The 18,410-nt window shown below is 47.5% G+C and overlaps 1 protein-coding gene across 16 annotated transcripts in view; it reads right to left on the bottom strand.

Moving 5' to 3' along the window:
* MSI2 (musashi RNA binding protein 2) overlaps positions 1-18,410 on the bottom strand; it is a 296,757-nt gene that overhangs the window by 107,090 nt on the left and 171,257 nt on the right. For 5 of the 16 annotated variants that reach the window (XM_079325316.1, XM_079325327.1, XM_079325314.1 and 2 more), the window contains 3 exons: positions 6,758-6,912; positions 4,303-4,380; positions 1-2,289 (listed from right to left, as the gene is read on the bottom strand). The exon at positions 1-2,289 is cut by the window's left edge and continues 846 nt beyond it. In XM_079325316.1, coding sequence (XP_079181442.1) covers positions 4,339-4,380; positions 6,758-6,912 — 197 coding nt within the window. In that variant the 3' untranslated portion in view covers positions 1-2,289; positions 4,303-4,338. Of the gene's footprint in view, positions 2,290-4,302; positions 4,381-6,757; positions 6,967-18,410 lie in introns of those variants that run through there. The other 11 variants (XM_079325323.1, XM_079325325.1, XM_079325326.1 and 8 more) reach the window with 7 other exon arrangements.

Below are 18,410 nucleotides of genomic sequence, written 5' to 3'. Positions count from 1 at the left end.
TGATCAACAAAGAATATTCTATGAGGTGACAGGGAATGGAGAGGAAAACCAACTGGTAGTACAGTACATCATCAACATTGACAAAATAGCAATAAAAAATTCCCTGACAGCACACTGAATCGCAGGGAATTTGGTTTGTAGTCTTTTCTTCTTTTTTTTTTTTTTTTTTTTAAAACCTTTTTATTTTTTAAAGAATTCGGTTTTTATTTCTTTTTATTACTTGATCAAGTCTCAATATTTAAAAAGCGTCCAGCATTTTGCTTAAACCTGGTTGTTCTGAAATAAGAAAAAAACCTAAAATATTACATAAAAAGCATGATTTTTTTTTTTTTAAAAACAAGAAAAACAAGGTTTCTCCTTTCTGTTAGCAGTATGGTGCCTTGTTTTGTTAAAGATGCCTTGCTCTACCTTGTCTATTGAATGTCTACATTAGTCTACTTGTTAGTAAAATTTACAAAAATAGGAGTGCAGCAGCTCTTTTTTAACAAATGTCGCATTCAGTGTCTTATACTGGCTGTACCTAAAGTACCAAATTTATAAACGTAACAATTTAAAAAAATATTAATAAAACTTGTCAATATTACGTTAAAAAAAGAAGAAATATATCCACACTACATTATGTTCTTAATGCCACCTACCATGTTGTACTTCTAGTTTGCTGTTGCAGGCCTATTTACCAATATTAAAAAAATTAAATTAAAAAATATCCTTCATAAGTTTCCTCCCCCAACAGAGGACCATATATATAACAGCCAAATATTAAACATGTGCAAATAGGAAACTGTCAGTTTTTCCCCTACCAGTCACAGTGCAATGATGTTTTATACTTTATTTCTTTTAAATTCTGTTTACAACTACAATAAATTAAAATCTTCCGTTGCTTCTAGGGTGAAACTTGTAGCACTGAGGTATTCCCAAACAAAACAAAAACCAAAACAAAACAAAAAATTAACCAAAAAAAAAAAATTCAAAACCAACCAAAGTTGCTTTCTAATTTGATAATACAGAAAGTGATGGATAATAAAGGAAACCATGCAAGCTGGACACTGCTCTGCCCCCACGGGGTGTCCAGAGCAGCTGAAATGACTGGACAGCAAGTTGATCTAGTTTAGAACAATGAATAATAAAAAAAAAACTAAAAAAAAAAACAAAAACAAAAGCAAAAATTTAAACTAAAGGTGTGCTTTGAACCGTAAATGCGTTAAGTAGGAAAAATCGTAGCTTCTTGATCAGTTTTGGGAAAAGCAGGATTTTAAATTAAAATAAAAATACCACTAGACTGTTCCTTTGTCAGCTGAGCACGTGTGAGAGGAGCTGCTGGTGTGAACTGGGAGAACTGGGAGGGTCCCAGAGCGTCACAACCCCCGGGCCAGCCCCTCCCCAGGGCTCCAACTCCTCACCTGTTCTCCTCCATTTCCACAGAGAAACTGCCTTAGGCTGACTCCATCACAAAAATAGCTTTTGTATTTCTCTTTCTTAATAGTTTCTATGTAGTTAATGGAATTGTATTTACAGCACTTTATTATTTTTTTCTCTTTTTTTTTTTTTCTTTTTTTTCTCGGAATTCACGATTTCAAAAAACCTTATATCACCTCTTTTCAACAACAACAACGACGACAACAACAAAAAAAAAAAAAGCACTTATATAGAAAAAGGACGAGCAAAAAGTTTGTCGCCCTCGCCTTATTGCCGAAAATAGAGAGAGAATCAGAGTAACCAAAGGAAAAGAAGGGCCAGAGAACCTGCTGCTCCCCCCTCCCCGTGCCCTGCCAGCCCCCGGGGCTCCTGCCACCATCTCAGCATCCTTTAAGCAACAACAACTACAGAAAACAGAAGGGAGGAGGAGGAGGAGGAGGAAGAAAAGCAAAAGAAACCCCTTAATATAACAGTTCCACTATGGTTAGGCTCTTGCTACATACACAAAGAATTCTGACTACGTGGCTACGAGACTATGTCAGAAAAGATGTGGGGGTGGAGAGGCTTAAAAAGAGGGAGGGGGAACCCATCGAGAAAATAAAACCAACAAGAAATGGGTTTTATATACATACTTTTAAAAGCTGTTGTTTTTATAGTACAGCAGATTCATGAGATGATGAGAGAGATTTTTTTTTGTTTTGTTTTTAAACAACCCAAAGTCCTTCGAGTGCCACCTCCAGTTTGCTTGGCGGTGATGATGAGGGTGATGATGGTGATGATGGTGATGGTGCAGTGCTCAAAGTCTGATGAGATCACCCAGCGTGGGCCCCTTCAGAAACTTCGCCCTGTCTTGCCCGGACATCCAGAGAGACTCTGCGTGGGGAGAAGGGGACAGGGACAGGGGAGGGGACAGTTAATTGACAGCCATTAAGGATTTTTAACAAAATAAAAAAGCAAAGTGTTTGCAGACACTTTGTGACCACAGCCTGCCCCGAGGGAGGATGGAGAGAGACTGGCTGGGATGTTCCCCATGGAAAGGGGATTCAGGAATTCCCTGCTTTTATTTCCAGCTCCATCCCAGCTAAGCCTGGACTGGGGGCTTTGCTGAGGCTGGGCTGATTTAGGAACAAAGTGAGCTGATGTAGGGCCAGGACAAAAATGGGTCCTCAGGCATCTGTTATGCCATGAATTCACATGGTTTTGGTAAATTGATTTTTCTCTGAAGTACCTGGATGGTGACAAGTTTTACCTGGGCACACTGAGGCAGCCAGGATTTATTTTATTATTTTATCCTGGAGCTTCAGCCTCCAATGCTCCATCCCTGCCAGGGCTTAAAGCTGAGATACATCATGGATAAAAGAGATTGAAATATTGAGCAGCTCACAGGGTGAGGATGCACTCTGGTCCTTTTGGGATGACCTCCAAAACCATCCCCAGTATCCATGCTGGATGTGGGAGCTGATCCCTGTCCCAGGAACCTGCAGCTCACCCTAATCCTGCCAGGACCAGCCACCAGCCTCTCAAACTCAGTGTTCCTTGAGGAATTAATAATAAGGCTCATTTCCTCCTCTCAAAATCCATTTTAATTAGTAATGAGCAACATTAAAAGCACTTTGTTTTGCAGCCGTTAATGGTGTGAGTGTCAGCTCTGGCCGGGAGCTGCAGGGATGGGTGTGGAGTGAGGAGTGATTACAGCCCATCAATCTGGGCTCAGCGTTATTAGCCTGATTTATGATGCTCTGCTCGGGCTCCAGCTGGCCCCGGGTCCCACCTCACCATTCCAGAGCTGGCGGGCCAGGGAAGTGAAGGATTCTGACAAATGGAGTGGCTGACAGTGCAGTGAGAGTGGGATTCAGCAAGAGTGCTCGTGGCACTTCCACTTTCCCACAAAAACCACTCCTTGGTGGAGGAAATCAATCGACAGAACAATTTCAGGTAATCTTGGGGGGTGTGTGGAGATGGAGAGTAAACAGAAACCCCCTTGATCCACTGGTGTTTAGGTATAAATCTATTTTCACGGAGTTTAAAGTCTCTGAATGTTTCCCAGGCCCCTTGACTAACTTTAATTCTAATTCCATAGACTGATTTTTGAATGCAAATGATGTGACATTGATCATGCAGTGCTGGGCAAGAGGCAGGGAAATAAAACCAGTCACACCCATTCCACCTGTCAGGGCTCAGAGCTCTGGAGGCAAACCCCTGCCATTTAACTGGGCTCACTCCTGTTTCCACTGCATTTTCTAATCTGCTCCATTCCCAGTGTTAAGAATATTTGTTTGCAAAGATGAATACGCCAAAGGCCAAATAATAATAAAAAATAAAAATTAAACATTTAATTAACTGGAGCTTAGTTCAAAGGGTAGGAAACTGGCAGCGATCCAGGGCTGCAGTGCTCAGGTAATGCCTTTAATTTAATTTGCTCAGGTTTAATTTTTTTTTAATCTTGATAATTGCTCTATGGTTACAAGTTACAATGTTATCTTTTAGCTGTAATATTTGGTACAGCACTTAATTAAGAATGATGGTTTCTCAGCAATAAAGAAGTGGGGCTCAGCTATTTTTAAACCAGTGCCCTGGGAGCAGATCCCTGATCCCATTGGGATTCTGGCTGCTGGCACTGGGGGTGATTCCCCACAGCTTTCTAGGTTTTCAAATTATTGCAAGAAGCATCATGAAGATGACAACGTGACTTTTTGGGGAGTTCAGCTTTGGATCTGTCTTCCAGTTTCCAGCCCGTGAGGTTGATTTGAGTAACACAAATCACAGAAAGGAATGATTAAAGGCCAAGGAAAGACGAAATGAAGATAAAAAAAATTGTTCACTTAAAAGTAAATATAGGGGAGATGGTAGTTCAGCACAAAGTACAAATGGGATATACTGTAATACCTCCAAGTGAGATGGCAACCAACCATGTGTAACGTTTCAATGGTATCCATTTGTAAAAGCCGTTGCAATCAAAGGTCCCTAAAATTGCACAATTGTTAAGTTCATCAGTGCTCTGTACATGGGAACAGCTGATTATTAATTTTGCCAAGAAATTATCAAAGGACTTGAAAGACTGTGTTGCCAGCATGAATAGGGATTTCCAAGAGCTGTTCTGGTCACCAGGTGTGCTCAACCCTATGGTCACCTTTCCAAGACCATCATCTTCTCATTCCCCCAGGTGCAAAAATAAGCTTTGGGGTTCTCCCTTCTTTATTTTTAAACCAGGGTTAGTAAATGGACAGTGTTAAATAAATATATATGTAATAAAAGCTATGGGATTCTTTGCAGTTATTGGGGGAATTAAGAGGCTGCCAATCAGCAAGTCAATTATCAAATGGTTCTTTGGGAAGTGTTAGTGCAGACAAATCTGGGTACCCAGGCTTGGACCTGGCATCCTGTCACTTGTAAAATGGGGATGTTGCTGAGACCAAAGTGCCCAAGTTTTCAAGCACAAACAGGTTTTTAGGTGAAAAATGGAAATAAGAGGTGTTGTAAGTGGTGAGAGGCAGTTCTTGCAGAGCACTAATGTTCCATGTTTGTGCTAGAATTGATCCACAGGGATTGTCAGGTGTGACCACAGGAGGGGCAGGCTCAGGATGGGAACTGAGCACAGGCAGAAAGGTTTGTTTGGCTGTTTTTCCAATAAAAATAACAATTTCAGGAACTTTGTCTGCACTACACTCCAAATCCAATTCCATCAGGGGGTGAAGCTCTCCTCTTGGTTTGAGGGACCTTCGGGGGAGCCTCTGCACCTCCCCACTGCCCAGGAGACAAAACCCATCTCCTGCTGCACCCCAGCAAGGGCAGGAGCTGGTGTGCAGCGTGTGGGGGTGCCAGGGGCAGAGCCAGCCCCATTCATGCTCACACACAGTGACACAGCACGTGCAGCCCCTCTGTGCCCCGTTAGCAGCCGCCAGCAGCGCGGCCCCTCGCCCCACCTGCGGCTCAGGGACCCCAGCCCGGCCTGGGGGCCACCCCAAGGGCCAGCAAAGAGGGGCAGGACACGTCCTGGAACCCCACCAGCCAAATTAATGAGCTGGTCTAGCTCGTTTTAGGGAGCAGGGACCAAAGGGTGTGTCAGCCAGGAGGGGGAGTTGGGATGATATAAACCCATATGGGCAAGCAGGGATTGAACCCCCATTTTTATTAAATTTTGCCCTTTGAGACACGTCTGGCTGCAGATGGCTCCGAAGGAGTGTCTGCACCAGGAGATGTTCAGGTTGGACATCAGGAAACAATTTGTCCAGTCTAGGAGTGATTAATCACTGGAATGGGCTGTGGTGGAGTCACCATGCCCGAAAAAGCAGCAATTTGTGATCTGGTGTGTGACTCACGAGGCCATTGCTGGGTTTTGGAGGTTTATCCCAACTCAACCCCTGTGCTGGTGGTCGAGCATCGCTCGCAGGTTCTGGCCAGAGGGTTGGAGCGAGAAGCCGCGCTCGCTGTGGGACCATCACCATCACCATCATCATCATTATCATTATCATTATCATCATCACCACCATCATCATCATCATCATCACCATCATCATCATCATCATTATCATTATCATTATCATCATCACCACCATCATCATCATCATCATCACCATCACCAGCATCATCATCACCATCATCATCATCATTATCATTATCATCATCACCACCATCATCATCATCATCATCATCATCATCACCAACATCATCATCATCATCACCATCATCACCATCATCATCATCATCATCACCACCATCACCATCATCATCATCACCACCATCACCATCATCATCATCATCACCATCATCATCATCATTATCATCACCATCACCATCATCATCATCATCATCATCACCATCATCACCACCATCATGACCATCATTATCACCATCACCATTCACCATCACCATCATCACCATCACCATGACCATTCATCATCACCACCATCACCATTCACCATCACCATTCACCACCATCACCACCATCATTATCACCATCACCATCATGACCATCACCATTCACCATCACCACCATCACCACCATCATTATCACCATCACCATCACCATCACCATCACCATCACCATCACCATCATCATCACCATCACCATCCACCATTCACCACCACCATCACCATCACCACCACCACCACCACCATTCACCATTCACCATCACCATTCACCATTCACCATTCCCCATCATCACCATCACCATCCACCATTCACCACCACCATCACCATCACCACCACCACCACCACCATTCACCATTCACCATCACCATCACCATTCACCATTCCCCATCATCACCATCACAATTCACCATCACCATCACCACCACCACCATTCACCGTTCACCATCTGCCCCCCTGCCCGGTACTCACGGCGATGCCGTGCCCGAAGCCCGAGCCTGGCTGGGGGCTGGCGGCGCTTATGTAGTTCCCCACGCCGGAGTCCTGGCTGGCCGTGCCGTAGAGATCTGCCACGGGCCCGGGGCTGCTGGCGCCGGGGAAGCCGCCCGGCCGCGCCGCGCTGGAGCCTGCCGGGGAAGCGGGGGCGCCAAAATTCGGTTGAGCACTGTAGCTATTCAAGACTGGTGTGCAGAGAATAAAGCTGGGTATGAGGCCAGACGCCGGGCATGCACCGGAATCACAAAGCCAAACACCAGAATCGACAGCCTAGGCCCAATTCTAACACTTAACCAAGGCCATGCGAGAGGAGAGCGAGTACTGGAGAAGAGTCAGCCCGGACTACTACCAAGCTTAGAGCTCCAAAAATATATATATGGATATATATAAAAAAATAAAAAGAAAATAAAAAAAGAACAATCATTCAACACACTACTGCAACCAGAGACTGGAGGTGCTCATTTTCACCAAATTATCACAAAATAGAATAGGTATTTTTCAACATCTGACTTGATGCTCATGCAGTAGTAACAAGTTCTCTAGGTCTGGGCACGCCGAGACAGCATTCACATCCCATGCAAACTACAAAGGAACTAGTTTGAGACTACACATTGTGGTAATATTGATATTAAAATGTTGACAGCAAATAACTTGAATCACGTCTAGGAAAATCGATTTTTGGATCCATTCGATACTTTTGGAAAAAACCCGCCCTTTTGGATCAGTAAGCTGTAGAAATAGTTCAATAGTTGATTTTTTTTTTTTTCTTTAAATGATATGGAATGGAACAGTTTGGATTTTTCTCTTTTTAATATGACCAAGGAGAGTGTTGTTTCATTTAGGTTTTTTTTTCCTTTTGATTTGGAGAGCGAAGACCTACCTTCGTCTCCAAAACCATGCTCGGGACATCAACCAAAATTAAACAAAAAAATAAAGATCAAAAGCAAAAAGAATTCCAGAGGGTGGATGACAACTCACCTCCTAATGTGGAAGTAAAAGAAAATTTAGTTTTTTTCCTCCCTTAATTTTTTTTTTTTTTTTTTTTTTTTGAGAAAGAAAAACAATGTAAATAAGAATGAAACGGAAGGAGAAATTTAGATATTAAAGCATGTTAGATGGTTCAGGCTTCTGGCATTTCTCACGGCTGCTCTTGGATGTAGAATTTATGAGGAAGAAGTTTCAATGGGAAAGAAAAGTCAGCGGGCTGGGAGGAGCTGGATGGAGATGGCTGCAGGAAGCTGGAGCTACACCTGGGGGTACCTGGGGGCACAGGGAGCCTGGTCTGCCACACCCACCTGGGCTGTGTCCCCATTGTGTCCTCATTGTGTCCTCACTGTGTCCCCACTGTGTCCCTATTGTGTCCCCACTGTGTCCCCATTGTGTCCCCGCTGTGTCCCCACTGTGTCCCCATTGTGTCCCCATTGTGTCCCCGCTGTGTCCCCACTGTGTCCCCACTGTGTCCCCATTGTGTCCCCACTGTGTCCCCATTGTGTCCCCGCTGTGTCCCCATTGTGTCCCCTCCATGGGCAGTGCCAGGACACGATGGCCAAAGGGGCTGGACATGGGCACATCCCACAGCCTGCCCCAAACCCCAAACCCCAAACCCCAAACCCCAAACCCCAAACCCCAAACCCCACAGCCCAATCCCACCCTTGCACCCAAGGCTCCTCCAGCCCTTTCCTCTGGCTGCAACTCCCCAGGACCCCCACTGAACACCACAGTGGGTTATGAGGTCTGGGGGTGGCCTGGAGTGACCTTTGCCCAGGGGGTCAGAGCTGCATGGACTGACCACTGGCCTGGAGCCAGCCCTGTGCTGTGGGCTGGACTCTCCTGCCCTGGCCCCTTCCCCTCCACTGCCCACCCAAAGGCTCCCCAAGTTCCCAAATGAATGAGCTGGTCAAGAAAAGGACACCTGGCAGCTGGTGGCCCTGTGGTGACAGCAAAGTCAGTTCTGGACAATAAATGATTCACCACAGCTCTGCACTGGTAGCAGGGGAGGGTAAGTAGGACATCTAAGCTAGCAAGTTAAAAGAAATAAGGCATGAGAGAGTAAACAGATTTTGGACTTTGCTGGCAAACAAAGAGCCTTTTTTTATTATTAAAGATTAAATGTCAAGATAACATTTGGCCTTCTCACTCGTGAAGAGAAATACCCAGCTGAGATGTTCCAAAGCCCTTTATTACTAGAAGCCAGCACTTTCCCCCCTTTTCTTCCCCTTGGTTCAATGAAATGGATGTGAGTTTTCCTGCCAAGTCACACAGAAAACTCAGTTGGCTGTGACAGTGGGACAGGGCACAGCCAGGGGCATCCTGCCAGCAAAAAACACCCCTGCAAACCCCCAGCAGCACAGAAACCTCCAGAAGCACCAGCTGAGGGGGTCCCTGTGCCCCCACAGTCCTACAGACTGCAGGGGGGTCTCACACCTGCAGGAAGAGCTGGAAATGCTGCTCAGGTAGGGAATGGAAAGGTCATTTTTCACCTCCTGCCCAGGGGTTCCACACTGCTCACAGGAGGGAAGATGAGGATGCCAAAGCTGCTCCACAGCCTGGCAAGTGCTGGGGGCAGCCTGGGATGCCCTGGCACCTCCCCATGTGGTGCCTGAAAAACTGCACAGAGAAAGCTGGAAGCTTTTCCAGAGCCAACACTTCCCTTCCATTCCTATAAATGGAACAGGAAGCTCCCATAATTAGCAGGAGGCTCAGAAAAATCATATTTTAATGACTGGCTCAGCCATGGTTAATTGCTAAGTATTTGTCTTCTTCCAGGAGCTCAGGTGAGCTCACCTGGAGCCAGAGGCACTTTTACCATCACAAGAGCAAAGGGACCTGAACTACTTTCCCAACATGCAAACCCTGATGTGCTCTGGCAAGAACTACCTGGAAACAAGTTTGTTTTACACAAACCTGGAGTACCCTGAGACTCAAAGGAAGAAGGAAAAACACCTCCAGACTCCAGACACACTGCATCACTAAGAAAAGTTAATACTTCTTGGAAACCTGTGTCCTTATGACAAAATTCCTGATGAAAATTTCCTGTCAGAAATTGTCCAAGGCTGCTGTGAACTGTGGGAATTGCAGAGCACTGACATGAATTCCTTGTAGGCTGGAAGGAATTGGGAGACTTTTCCCCTGGCCACCAACATCCCATGGCAAGAACAGGAATTTGGGGCAGATGTTTGTAAGTTTGGTGATTAAAAAGCTGCCAGGGGACTGTGCTGTGCATGGAGGGGAGGGCACCACTCCTTGTGTCCTGTGCCAGGAGCAAAGCCTGAGCTGCTGCCTGTCCCAGGGCTGAGCTGACCATGGATCCCCTGACTCTGGACCCACCAGACTGACCCAGCACTGACTGAGGCTTGCCAGGACCATCCTCTCCCCTTCCAAGAACTGCCAGCACTCAGGATGTTCTGGCAGCAAAGGACTCATTTTAACTCCCCATTTCCCAACCAAGTGTCCAGGGAAACCTCCTGCAGTGGGCAAATGCTGAGCTCTGAGAATGCCTCAGCACCTCCAAAGGCAAAATTCACAATCCCAGGTGTCCCCAGGAAGCCCAGTGATAGATCAGGGTCAGGAGAGATTTGGGAAAGATTGGATGTGCCTGTGAATCACAGCCAGCCACCTTTTATGTTCAGCCCCAGCCACTCTCCATCCTCTGGGCTACAGAAGCTCCTTCCTGTGCCAAGGGAGATCAAGGGCCAGCAGCCAGGAGCTCTGGCAGGGATGGAACAGGGCAGGTGAATGTCTTCCTTCCTTCCCTTTGAATCTGCTGTGGTTTTTGCTACAGAAAAGACTCTGAGCCTGTGAATTTTGATCAGCAGGTGAGTGTTTGCCTGCAGGGCAGAGGGACAGGCTTTGGGGAGCCTCAGGCTCACTCTGCCCAGTGCCACAGTGACTGGGGCAGCACTGAGGGAAAGCAAGATGGGACACAGAAGGATATAAAAAACGTGGGCTGATAAAGCAGCCCCAGCAGGGTTTTTTTAATGCCAGGTTGTGGTGGAGTTGGGAGCTGCTGTACAGGGCTGGCACAGCAAGAACTGGACCTCTTCCTGCAGTGAGGCTTCATTAGCACCCCCTCCTTCAGCAGAGTGTTTCATCCCCATTTCACATGCCTGGGAGATGCTTCTGCACCTTCTGCCAAGTGATTCATGTCAAGGAGCCAAGAGCTGGAAGCCAGAGCAGGAGCCTGCTCCTGCACACTGCCAGGCTCACACAGACCCTGCTCACACCTTAATCCCTGTTCAACAAGAAAGGTCATTGCTGCAAGATAAACTCTCCCTGCACGAACTCTTGAGAAATTTCTAAGTCAGGATTCCTGCTGACATTTGCCTTGGGAGCAGTGCCAGCTAACAAAGACCCCAACACTGCCAGGGCTGGGCAAAGCTGGATGCTGGAATCCCACCCAAATAAACTCCACTCAGCCATGAATGATGAAGGGAAAGAGGAAGGGAAAAGGAGAAGAAACGTGAGGGTTTGGACATCACTGTCCTACAAGGGGAACTCACACAGTACTGGGATGACAGTCAGGCCCTCAGGGACTAGAGAATGAGACCTGATGACAAAAAACCACTAAAATATAACTGTATTCCAAAGGCAACAAAGCAGGGGCAATCTGGACAGAGGACTAAGACAGACACTGCATGGGGATCATTATTCCCTGCACACAGACCCCAAGGAGCCCTGGGGACACTTTTCCCTCTCCTACAGCACCAAAACCCAAAGACTTAAACACCTTTGCAGGGGACTCATAAAAAAACCAAGTATTTTAAAATTTAAACAGAATCCCAGTGAGGAACAGTGAAGAACGTGTGTCTGCCTTCCCTGCCACAGTGTACAGGTGAGGAAATCCTCATGAAGGAAAGAAACCACCACAATTCTCTGGATTTTCTCTTTGAGCAGAGGCAGGATGCTCTCTGTCCCTGGGCAGCCATGCATGGGGGTGAGCAGCTCTGCAGGAACAGGGCAGCTTGCTAGTGTGGGGTTAAAATAAGATTCACTGATTTTAGAAGCATTTTTCAACATAAATGATTCCATGATTCTCATCAGAAATTCGTTTTTCATCTCCTGTCAAGCATATCCTACAACCAGAGCCAGACACTTCTTTTCTCCTTCTAGACCCTCCTGGTTCCTGCCTTGTCCCACTGCCCTCAGGGTGGATTCCTGTACAAACAGGTTTCTTCACAACTTGTTGATCCAGAGCTCTAATTTCTGGATGACTCTCTCATCTGCCATAAACAGCCACGCACAATTTGGCAGGCATTTCCACCATCAATGTTTATGATAATAACTAAACGTGCTTGAAAGCAGCAGGAAATTTTCAATATAACTATCATTAAGACAAAATGCTTTAAATCAAAGCCATTACCCACCACCAAGACTCAAAGCTCACAAGATTAGTCTGTTTTTCTCTCTTTATGAAAAATTCATAGAACATGCTGCAAACATCATCTTCCAGCTCAGAGGAGTAAATGATATAATAACACTGAGTGCTGCCAAGAGGGATGGGAGCAGGCAGGGCAGGGGGCACTGGGCAGGGCACTGAGCAGCCCAGTTGGGACAGGGGCTGCCCCACAGCCTGGTGATGTTTAATTTCAAAGCCAGGTTGGAGCACCCTGGTGTAGTGGAAGGGGGAGTTCTAGACAGTCCTTAAGGTCCCTTCCAACCCAACCCACTCCAGAATTCTATGAATTTATGAATCTGAGTCACTTGGGTCCATTTACTGCTGGGTTTTAAGAAAAGACTGTCACAGAATCACCTGTCCCAGCCTGCTGTGCTGCCTCTGCAGCCACCCAAGCACGACTGCTGCAGAGGACACAGAGCAAAACCAGAGTGAGTGGTGTGGGGACAATCCCACCCTCCCTGGGGACCCTGAGTGTCCCAGGGCACAGCACTGATGGCCACGCTGTCACATGCATGACTAACAGAGCAGCACTCCCAGCGTGATGCTGATTCTTTAAATAACCAGCACAACTTCAGCACCACATGCAAATCTTACATCATTACTGCTCAGAGCCTCATAAATATAATTAGCAGCACTGCAGCCGTGTTACAGATCGCTTGGCCAAAGCTAATTCCTTGTGCAGTCAGGGCTGAAGTTAATGGGAGTTTGTACCTTGCTTTTCAGAGCTGCTAACAACCAGAATGTCATTTACCCAGGACTGGATGTACAAATTAATGCCAGGCTGAAATAAGACATCGGTGCACTTGGTACTCAGTGGCCTATTGAGGCTGCAGGAGTGCACTGGCACAGCACTGAGAAATAAAAGCTCATATTCAGGCTCTTTTTTTCCCCCTCTAGCAATCACCTCACAGAGCTCCAAAGCCCTTCATTTGTGGTCAGGCTGAGCATTGCTTGGTGTCTGAGCGCGGTTTCTGTCGCAGGCAGCGTGTGGCACACCTCGAACTGGATCAATGCTCCAGCTCACAAACCTCTCAGAGATAATGAGCTGGAAACACACAGATATTCTGGAGAATAACAAGGTACAAACAGCTCCCAACTCGCTGGAAGGGAAAGTGGGAGACAAACCAGAAAAACAAATAACGCCGGCGTCACGATGAGAGCTGCCATGTTGTACATCTCTCATGGGGACCTGCCTCCCTCTGCTCCTGCTCTTCCCAAGCAGACTTGAAAAGCAAACTCTCTCTCTAAGAACCCTGTGGCAGACACGGCTCCTCTGCAAGTGTGAAGAGCTGCAGGTGACAGCTGGCTCAGTCCTGATGGAAAATCAAAGGTGAGCTGCGCCTTCCCTGCCACCCGACACGCTCCGTAAGGGAGAGCCAGGCTGCCCCGGGTCATCCCTCCCTGCAGGGAAAAAGGGAAATACAACAACTGGGCTCATCAGCAAAGTAAGTGGTGATGAGGCTGAGGCACACCGAGATCTGCCCTAACAAGGCACCATTTGTAGGTTATTTTCTAGCTGCAGTCACACTCTCAAAGGTTGCTCTGCCTCTGCAGCCCCTTTGGAAAAGGCTTCACACATCAGAACATGGCAGGGTAATGACAGCGAGCAGTGGGTGGTGAGCTGGCTCTGCTCAGCAATTACTGCTGGAGTGAGTGGGAACCAGGAGGGAGGGCTGAGTGCTGCCCACCTTCCTGGAGCTGGGCACAATGGTGTGATGATGGCACCTGGGATCGTGTGGCAACTGCTCCTGCTGCAGCCTCCGTGTCCTCCTCCACAAACCAACTGCTGCACCACCTGAGATGAGCCACCAGCGAGAGCTGGGCAGCTTCCACAAGCTCAGGAAGGTAAAAATTCACCTGGAGCAGGTGTTTTACAAGCCCACTGCTGCCTGTGAGCCCCTGCTTCTGTGCAGCACTGCTCTCAGCACATCCTGGGCGCCTCCACACCTGGAAGCTCTGATGTGCACCGATTCACAGAAGACACAAAATCCAGCACATCCAAGCCCAGCTGCTCCAGTTTGTGCAGTTCTGCAGCAGGACAAATAACTGCACCCTGCAGCTCAGCTGTGTTTTTTTGCCCACGATCAATATTTATTGCCTAATCCCATTTTCCGTGGCGTGTGTCAGCGGTGTCACTGCGCGCGACACGGAGGAGCTGCAGTCAGGAGCCAGCTCTTGTCACTGCCTCACAAAAGGATTTCCTCTCCAGCAGCTCATCTTTAATCATTATAAAAGCACAGAAGTTTAATCCATTTTTGATGTAAGCGCTAATAGCTTTGTGTCCTTGAAGTTCAAAGTGGTCTTCGTGCATGTCGCTAATTAGCCGAGCAAGCAGCCATTCAGCTTCCTCTCATGTTTCTAATTAGATCCTTAACAACAAACAAATGTCGACCTTACAAAGGCTCTGCTACGATTCCCTCCATTAGTTAAACACTTTGGGAGGGATGTGGCTCTGTGCACCCACAGCCCCCCAGCAGAGGAGTCGGGGTTCTGGCTGGAGTATTTGCCTTTTGGAGAGGTTCTGCCCTCCTGATGATGATTTCCAGGGGTGCTGAGTACCCAGGGATGATGAAGGAGCAGGTAACCACCCATCAGCCCTGCCTGCAGGCACAGGATGTTCACAGCTCTGCTGGAACTCACAAATAAACCAAAGGGACAGATAAATGCTGCCCTGCTAAGTCATTTTCCTAACTGGTTCCTGCCAATTTAACTGGTTTTACAGTTAATTTAGAATACGATGTGATTAATGTTTATATACTTCACAGAATCACAGAATGGTTTGGATGGGACCTTGAAGCCCAGCCAGTCCCATTGCTTGGCAGGGACAGCTCCCACTGTCCCAGGCTGCTCCAAACCCACCCAGCCTGGCACTGCCAGGGATGCAGGGGCAGCCACAGCAGCTCTGGGCACCCTGTGCCAGCCCTGCCCACCCTCACAGGGAACAATTTCATCCTAACACCCAGGCTAAGTGTCCTGTCATCTTTCTACTTCACATCAAATGCTTGGGACAGTTCCTCTCACTCTTTTTTGTCACTCCCTGTTTGTCACACGCCGTGCTGGAGTCCCTTCAGCAGCACCACGTTGTCCTTGCCTGTGCTGAGGTTTTTGGGCAGGTTTACACTCCTGGTGTTTATGCAGGGGATGAATGAGGAGCAGTGCATCAGGAGCTGCTGTGCCCCTGCCTGAGCCTGCACACAGAGATTTAACACTGATTGCCACCCACCCACCTGGCAAATGGGAGCCAAAGCTCAGGTGCTGGGATGTCACAGCCCCCTCTGTAGCCACCTTTCCATCTCACACAAGGGAGAGCTGAGCCAGGGGATGCTGGTGCCCTCACCTCCCACCCAGGAGCACAAAAGCTGCTGTTAATTTTACCATGGGCAACCACATCTGCATTAATTGTTTACCACAGCCCGGACAGGTCTTTTATTAATATTAATGAGCAAGAGGGAACAAAAGGCCCCTTTATTTTTAGCCTACTCTAATTGCGTAGTAATTACTCATCTACAAAACAAATGAGCCGAACTCCATTGCCATAGCAACAGCAACTCCAGCCTCCCACTGTACCACATTAACTGGCTATCACTCCTGTAATTTGAAATTGAAGCCTTTGGTACAATAACAGACAATACAGGAGAAAAATTAAACCAAAAACGGGCCTTTGTTTGCTGCATAATTCGAGTCACCTTCCTGCTCTGCTGACCCCAGGGGCTGGGGGATGCTCAGGGGTTATCCAGGGTACAGAAGAGGCACCCAGCCTGCAGACCCCCAGTGCTGTGCAGCCATCCCCTCCTGTAGGAGGGTCTGCACCAGCCAAGCTGCTGCCTGGTGGCACCAGTCACCAATCCCCCATCAGGACACAGTTCTGGGCTCTCTTAACCACCAGGAAATGCTCACAAAGGCCCCAGCAGTGTGAGTTTATTATGTTTAAACAGCTCAGGTTTATTACCTGCAGATCCATTTTGCATTCTCTGGCAACTCCTAACCCACCTTGCTTCTCGAGCTCACACAGAGCCAGATGCACACCAACATCTGCTGCAAGGAAAAACTGCCCTGCTCCTCTGGCAGCCTTCTATTTCAGAGAGAAGAGAGGCAGAAAAGCCATCACTGTAATTATGTATTTACTTTTAAAGCATTTGGAGGGAGAATCAGCATGAAAATACTGACAGTACCATCAGTCCAATGAGCACTGCCTCAGTTTCAGCTGCTCCATTGAAGGGTAACAGCCTGGACAGGCAGGTCACCCTCAGCCCTGGCAGCATTTTACCTGTTTGGGGATTAAAATGCACGAGACCCCATCCTGGGCTCAAAGATCTCATGCACTGGTTTCACGTGCTGAAACCCCACTCCAAACTCTGCAACAACTTGTCTGCATCTCCCAGGGAGCAAAGTCTAATTACAGTCACCAACAGCTCTGTCCCCCAGCCCCTGCTGGGAGAAAGGGAATAAAACATGGGAAACAGGCTGTGGCAGGGATTTGGAGGTGCCAAAGTTGTTCCAACCCTCTGCAGGGACACCTCCCACTGCCCCAGGCTGCTCCAAACCCCTGGACACTTCCACTTCTGTGGGCAGCCTGTGCCTCACCACCCTCAGAGAAGAATTTCTTGCTAAATAAAACAGCTCTGGATGAGCATTCTGAGGAGCATTTTCCCATGGAAAATAATTCTCCTGATGGAAAAGACTATTAAAAGTTACCAGCTAAATTTGCTACAGATTAACTTCAACTGCACTTCAGAGGTGGTCACTAATTGCACTGGAGATGATTTATCAAGCACACAAGATTTTCTATTACAAAATTATTGATTAAAGCTGATCTATCTTAACCTCAATAGACTTCAGCCCAGTGCCCTGTCAAGCACTGGCTGCTGTGGCCAAGGTCGAGCAGCAGCAGCAGCAAATTGTTTCATATCTGAATTTTCTGCAGGAAGAAGCTCAGTCCCCCATGGATCAAAAAAAGATCCAAAAGTGGCATCCTACAGTAAAAAGACACAAGGTTTCTTCTGCCTGGAGTCCTCTGAAAAGGACCTGTGGGATTCCCATCCTGGAGCACTTGTGAGCCAAACAGAAAAGGTAATTCCATTCATTATTATTATTTTTTAGTCTGGGGTAGCAGACACAAGTAGGGCTGCAGTATTATCACAAAAAGGCCAAACCCACCCATGGGAATGTGCAGTGGCTCCTCCAGAGCACATTCACACCTGGGGCTGCTCCATGCCAGGCCTGGCTGATGGAATTCCTGTTTAAACCAGGATGATTCTCCTGGTCCCTGCCTGGCCACCCCCCAGCACGTGCTGCCTCTGCCAGGGAGATGAGCAAAGGGTAAAATCCAATGCAGCCATTCATTTCCCAGTGCATCACCTGCCAGGCTCTGTCACATAATTACTGGGGGTTCCATGGAGTGAGAAATTCCAGCCCCTGCTGGTGGTCCACTTGTTAGGTTCTGGCTTTTGAGATTACATAGCCTGGATTAAACTTGACATATTTTTATAGAGGAGAAAAAAACAGGGAGAGCAATTCCAGCAGAGCCACTGTGCCACAAGGGAGTCCTCCCAGTGAGCTGCAGAAATCCCAAACTGGTTCATGGCTGGAACTTTGAAATGATCCTCCTGACATCCCCATGAGCTTGTGGAGCTCCTCTCCCCCTGCACACAGACCAACCACTGCCCCCCTTTCTATGGCCACAGTTTGCTAAACTCTGAGCAGATCAGATTTTGGAGCACCTCCCTTAAGTGTCAGACAAGGTTTCCTTGACCCCATGCAGTTCATGGCTCTGCTGACTTTCAGCACACTCCTCACTTCATCCTCTGAGGGGTGCATGGGGTGGGCTCCCCTTCCCCTGGCAGACTGAGATCCAAAGGGATCCTTATCCCAGCCCTGGCAGCACCAGGGCAGCCCCAGTGCTTGTTCCCTTGATTTACTCAATGTTCTATTAGAAGTAAGATACAAACCCTTAATTACACTGGGAAGCCCATTCTGGATATTTTATTTCCTTTGAAAGCCTTGAGTGCTTTAATGAGTGTGTGGCTCTGCCCAGCAGAGCAGGAGATGCTCCCACCCAGCACAGCTGGATTTGGGGATGGGGAGGAGGGGAGGGGTGACCACACCACAGAGGAGCTTTTCTGCTCCCATCAGGATGTTTTCTGACAAGCAGCAAACTAAACAAATAAACCAAAGCCTAATTTGGGATCTCAATTACCATCTGTTGGATTTACTGACTGCAGCCCCGTCTCTGCA

The sequence above is a fragment of the Erithacus rubecula genome (genome assembly GCF_903797595.1).
Source record: "Erithacus rubecula genome assembly, chromosome: 22".
NCBI classification, from domain to species: domain Eukaryota; kingdom Metazoa; phylum Chordata; class Aves; order Passeriformes; family Muscicapidae; genus Erithacus; species Erithacus rubecula.
The sequence above is the reverse complement of the archived record's forward strand: the minus strand, read 5'-3'. Positions and strand labels throughout refer to the sequence as shown.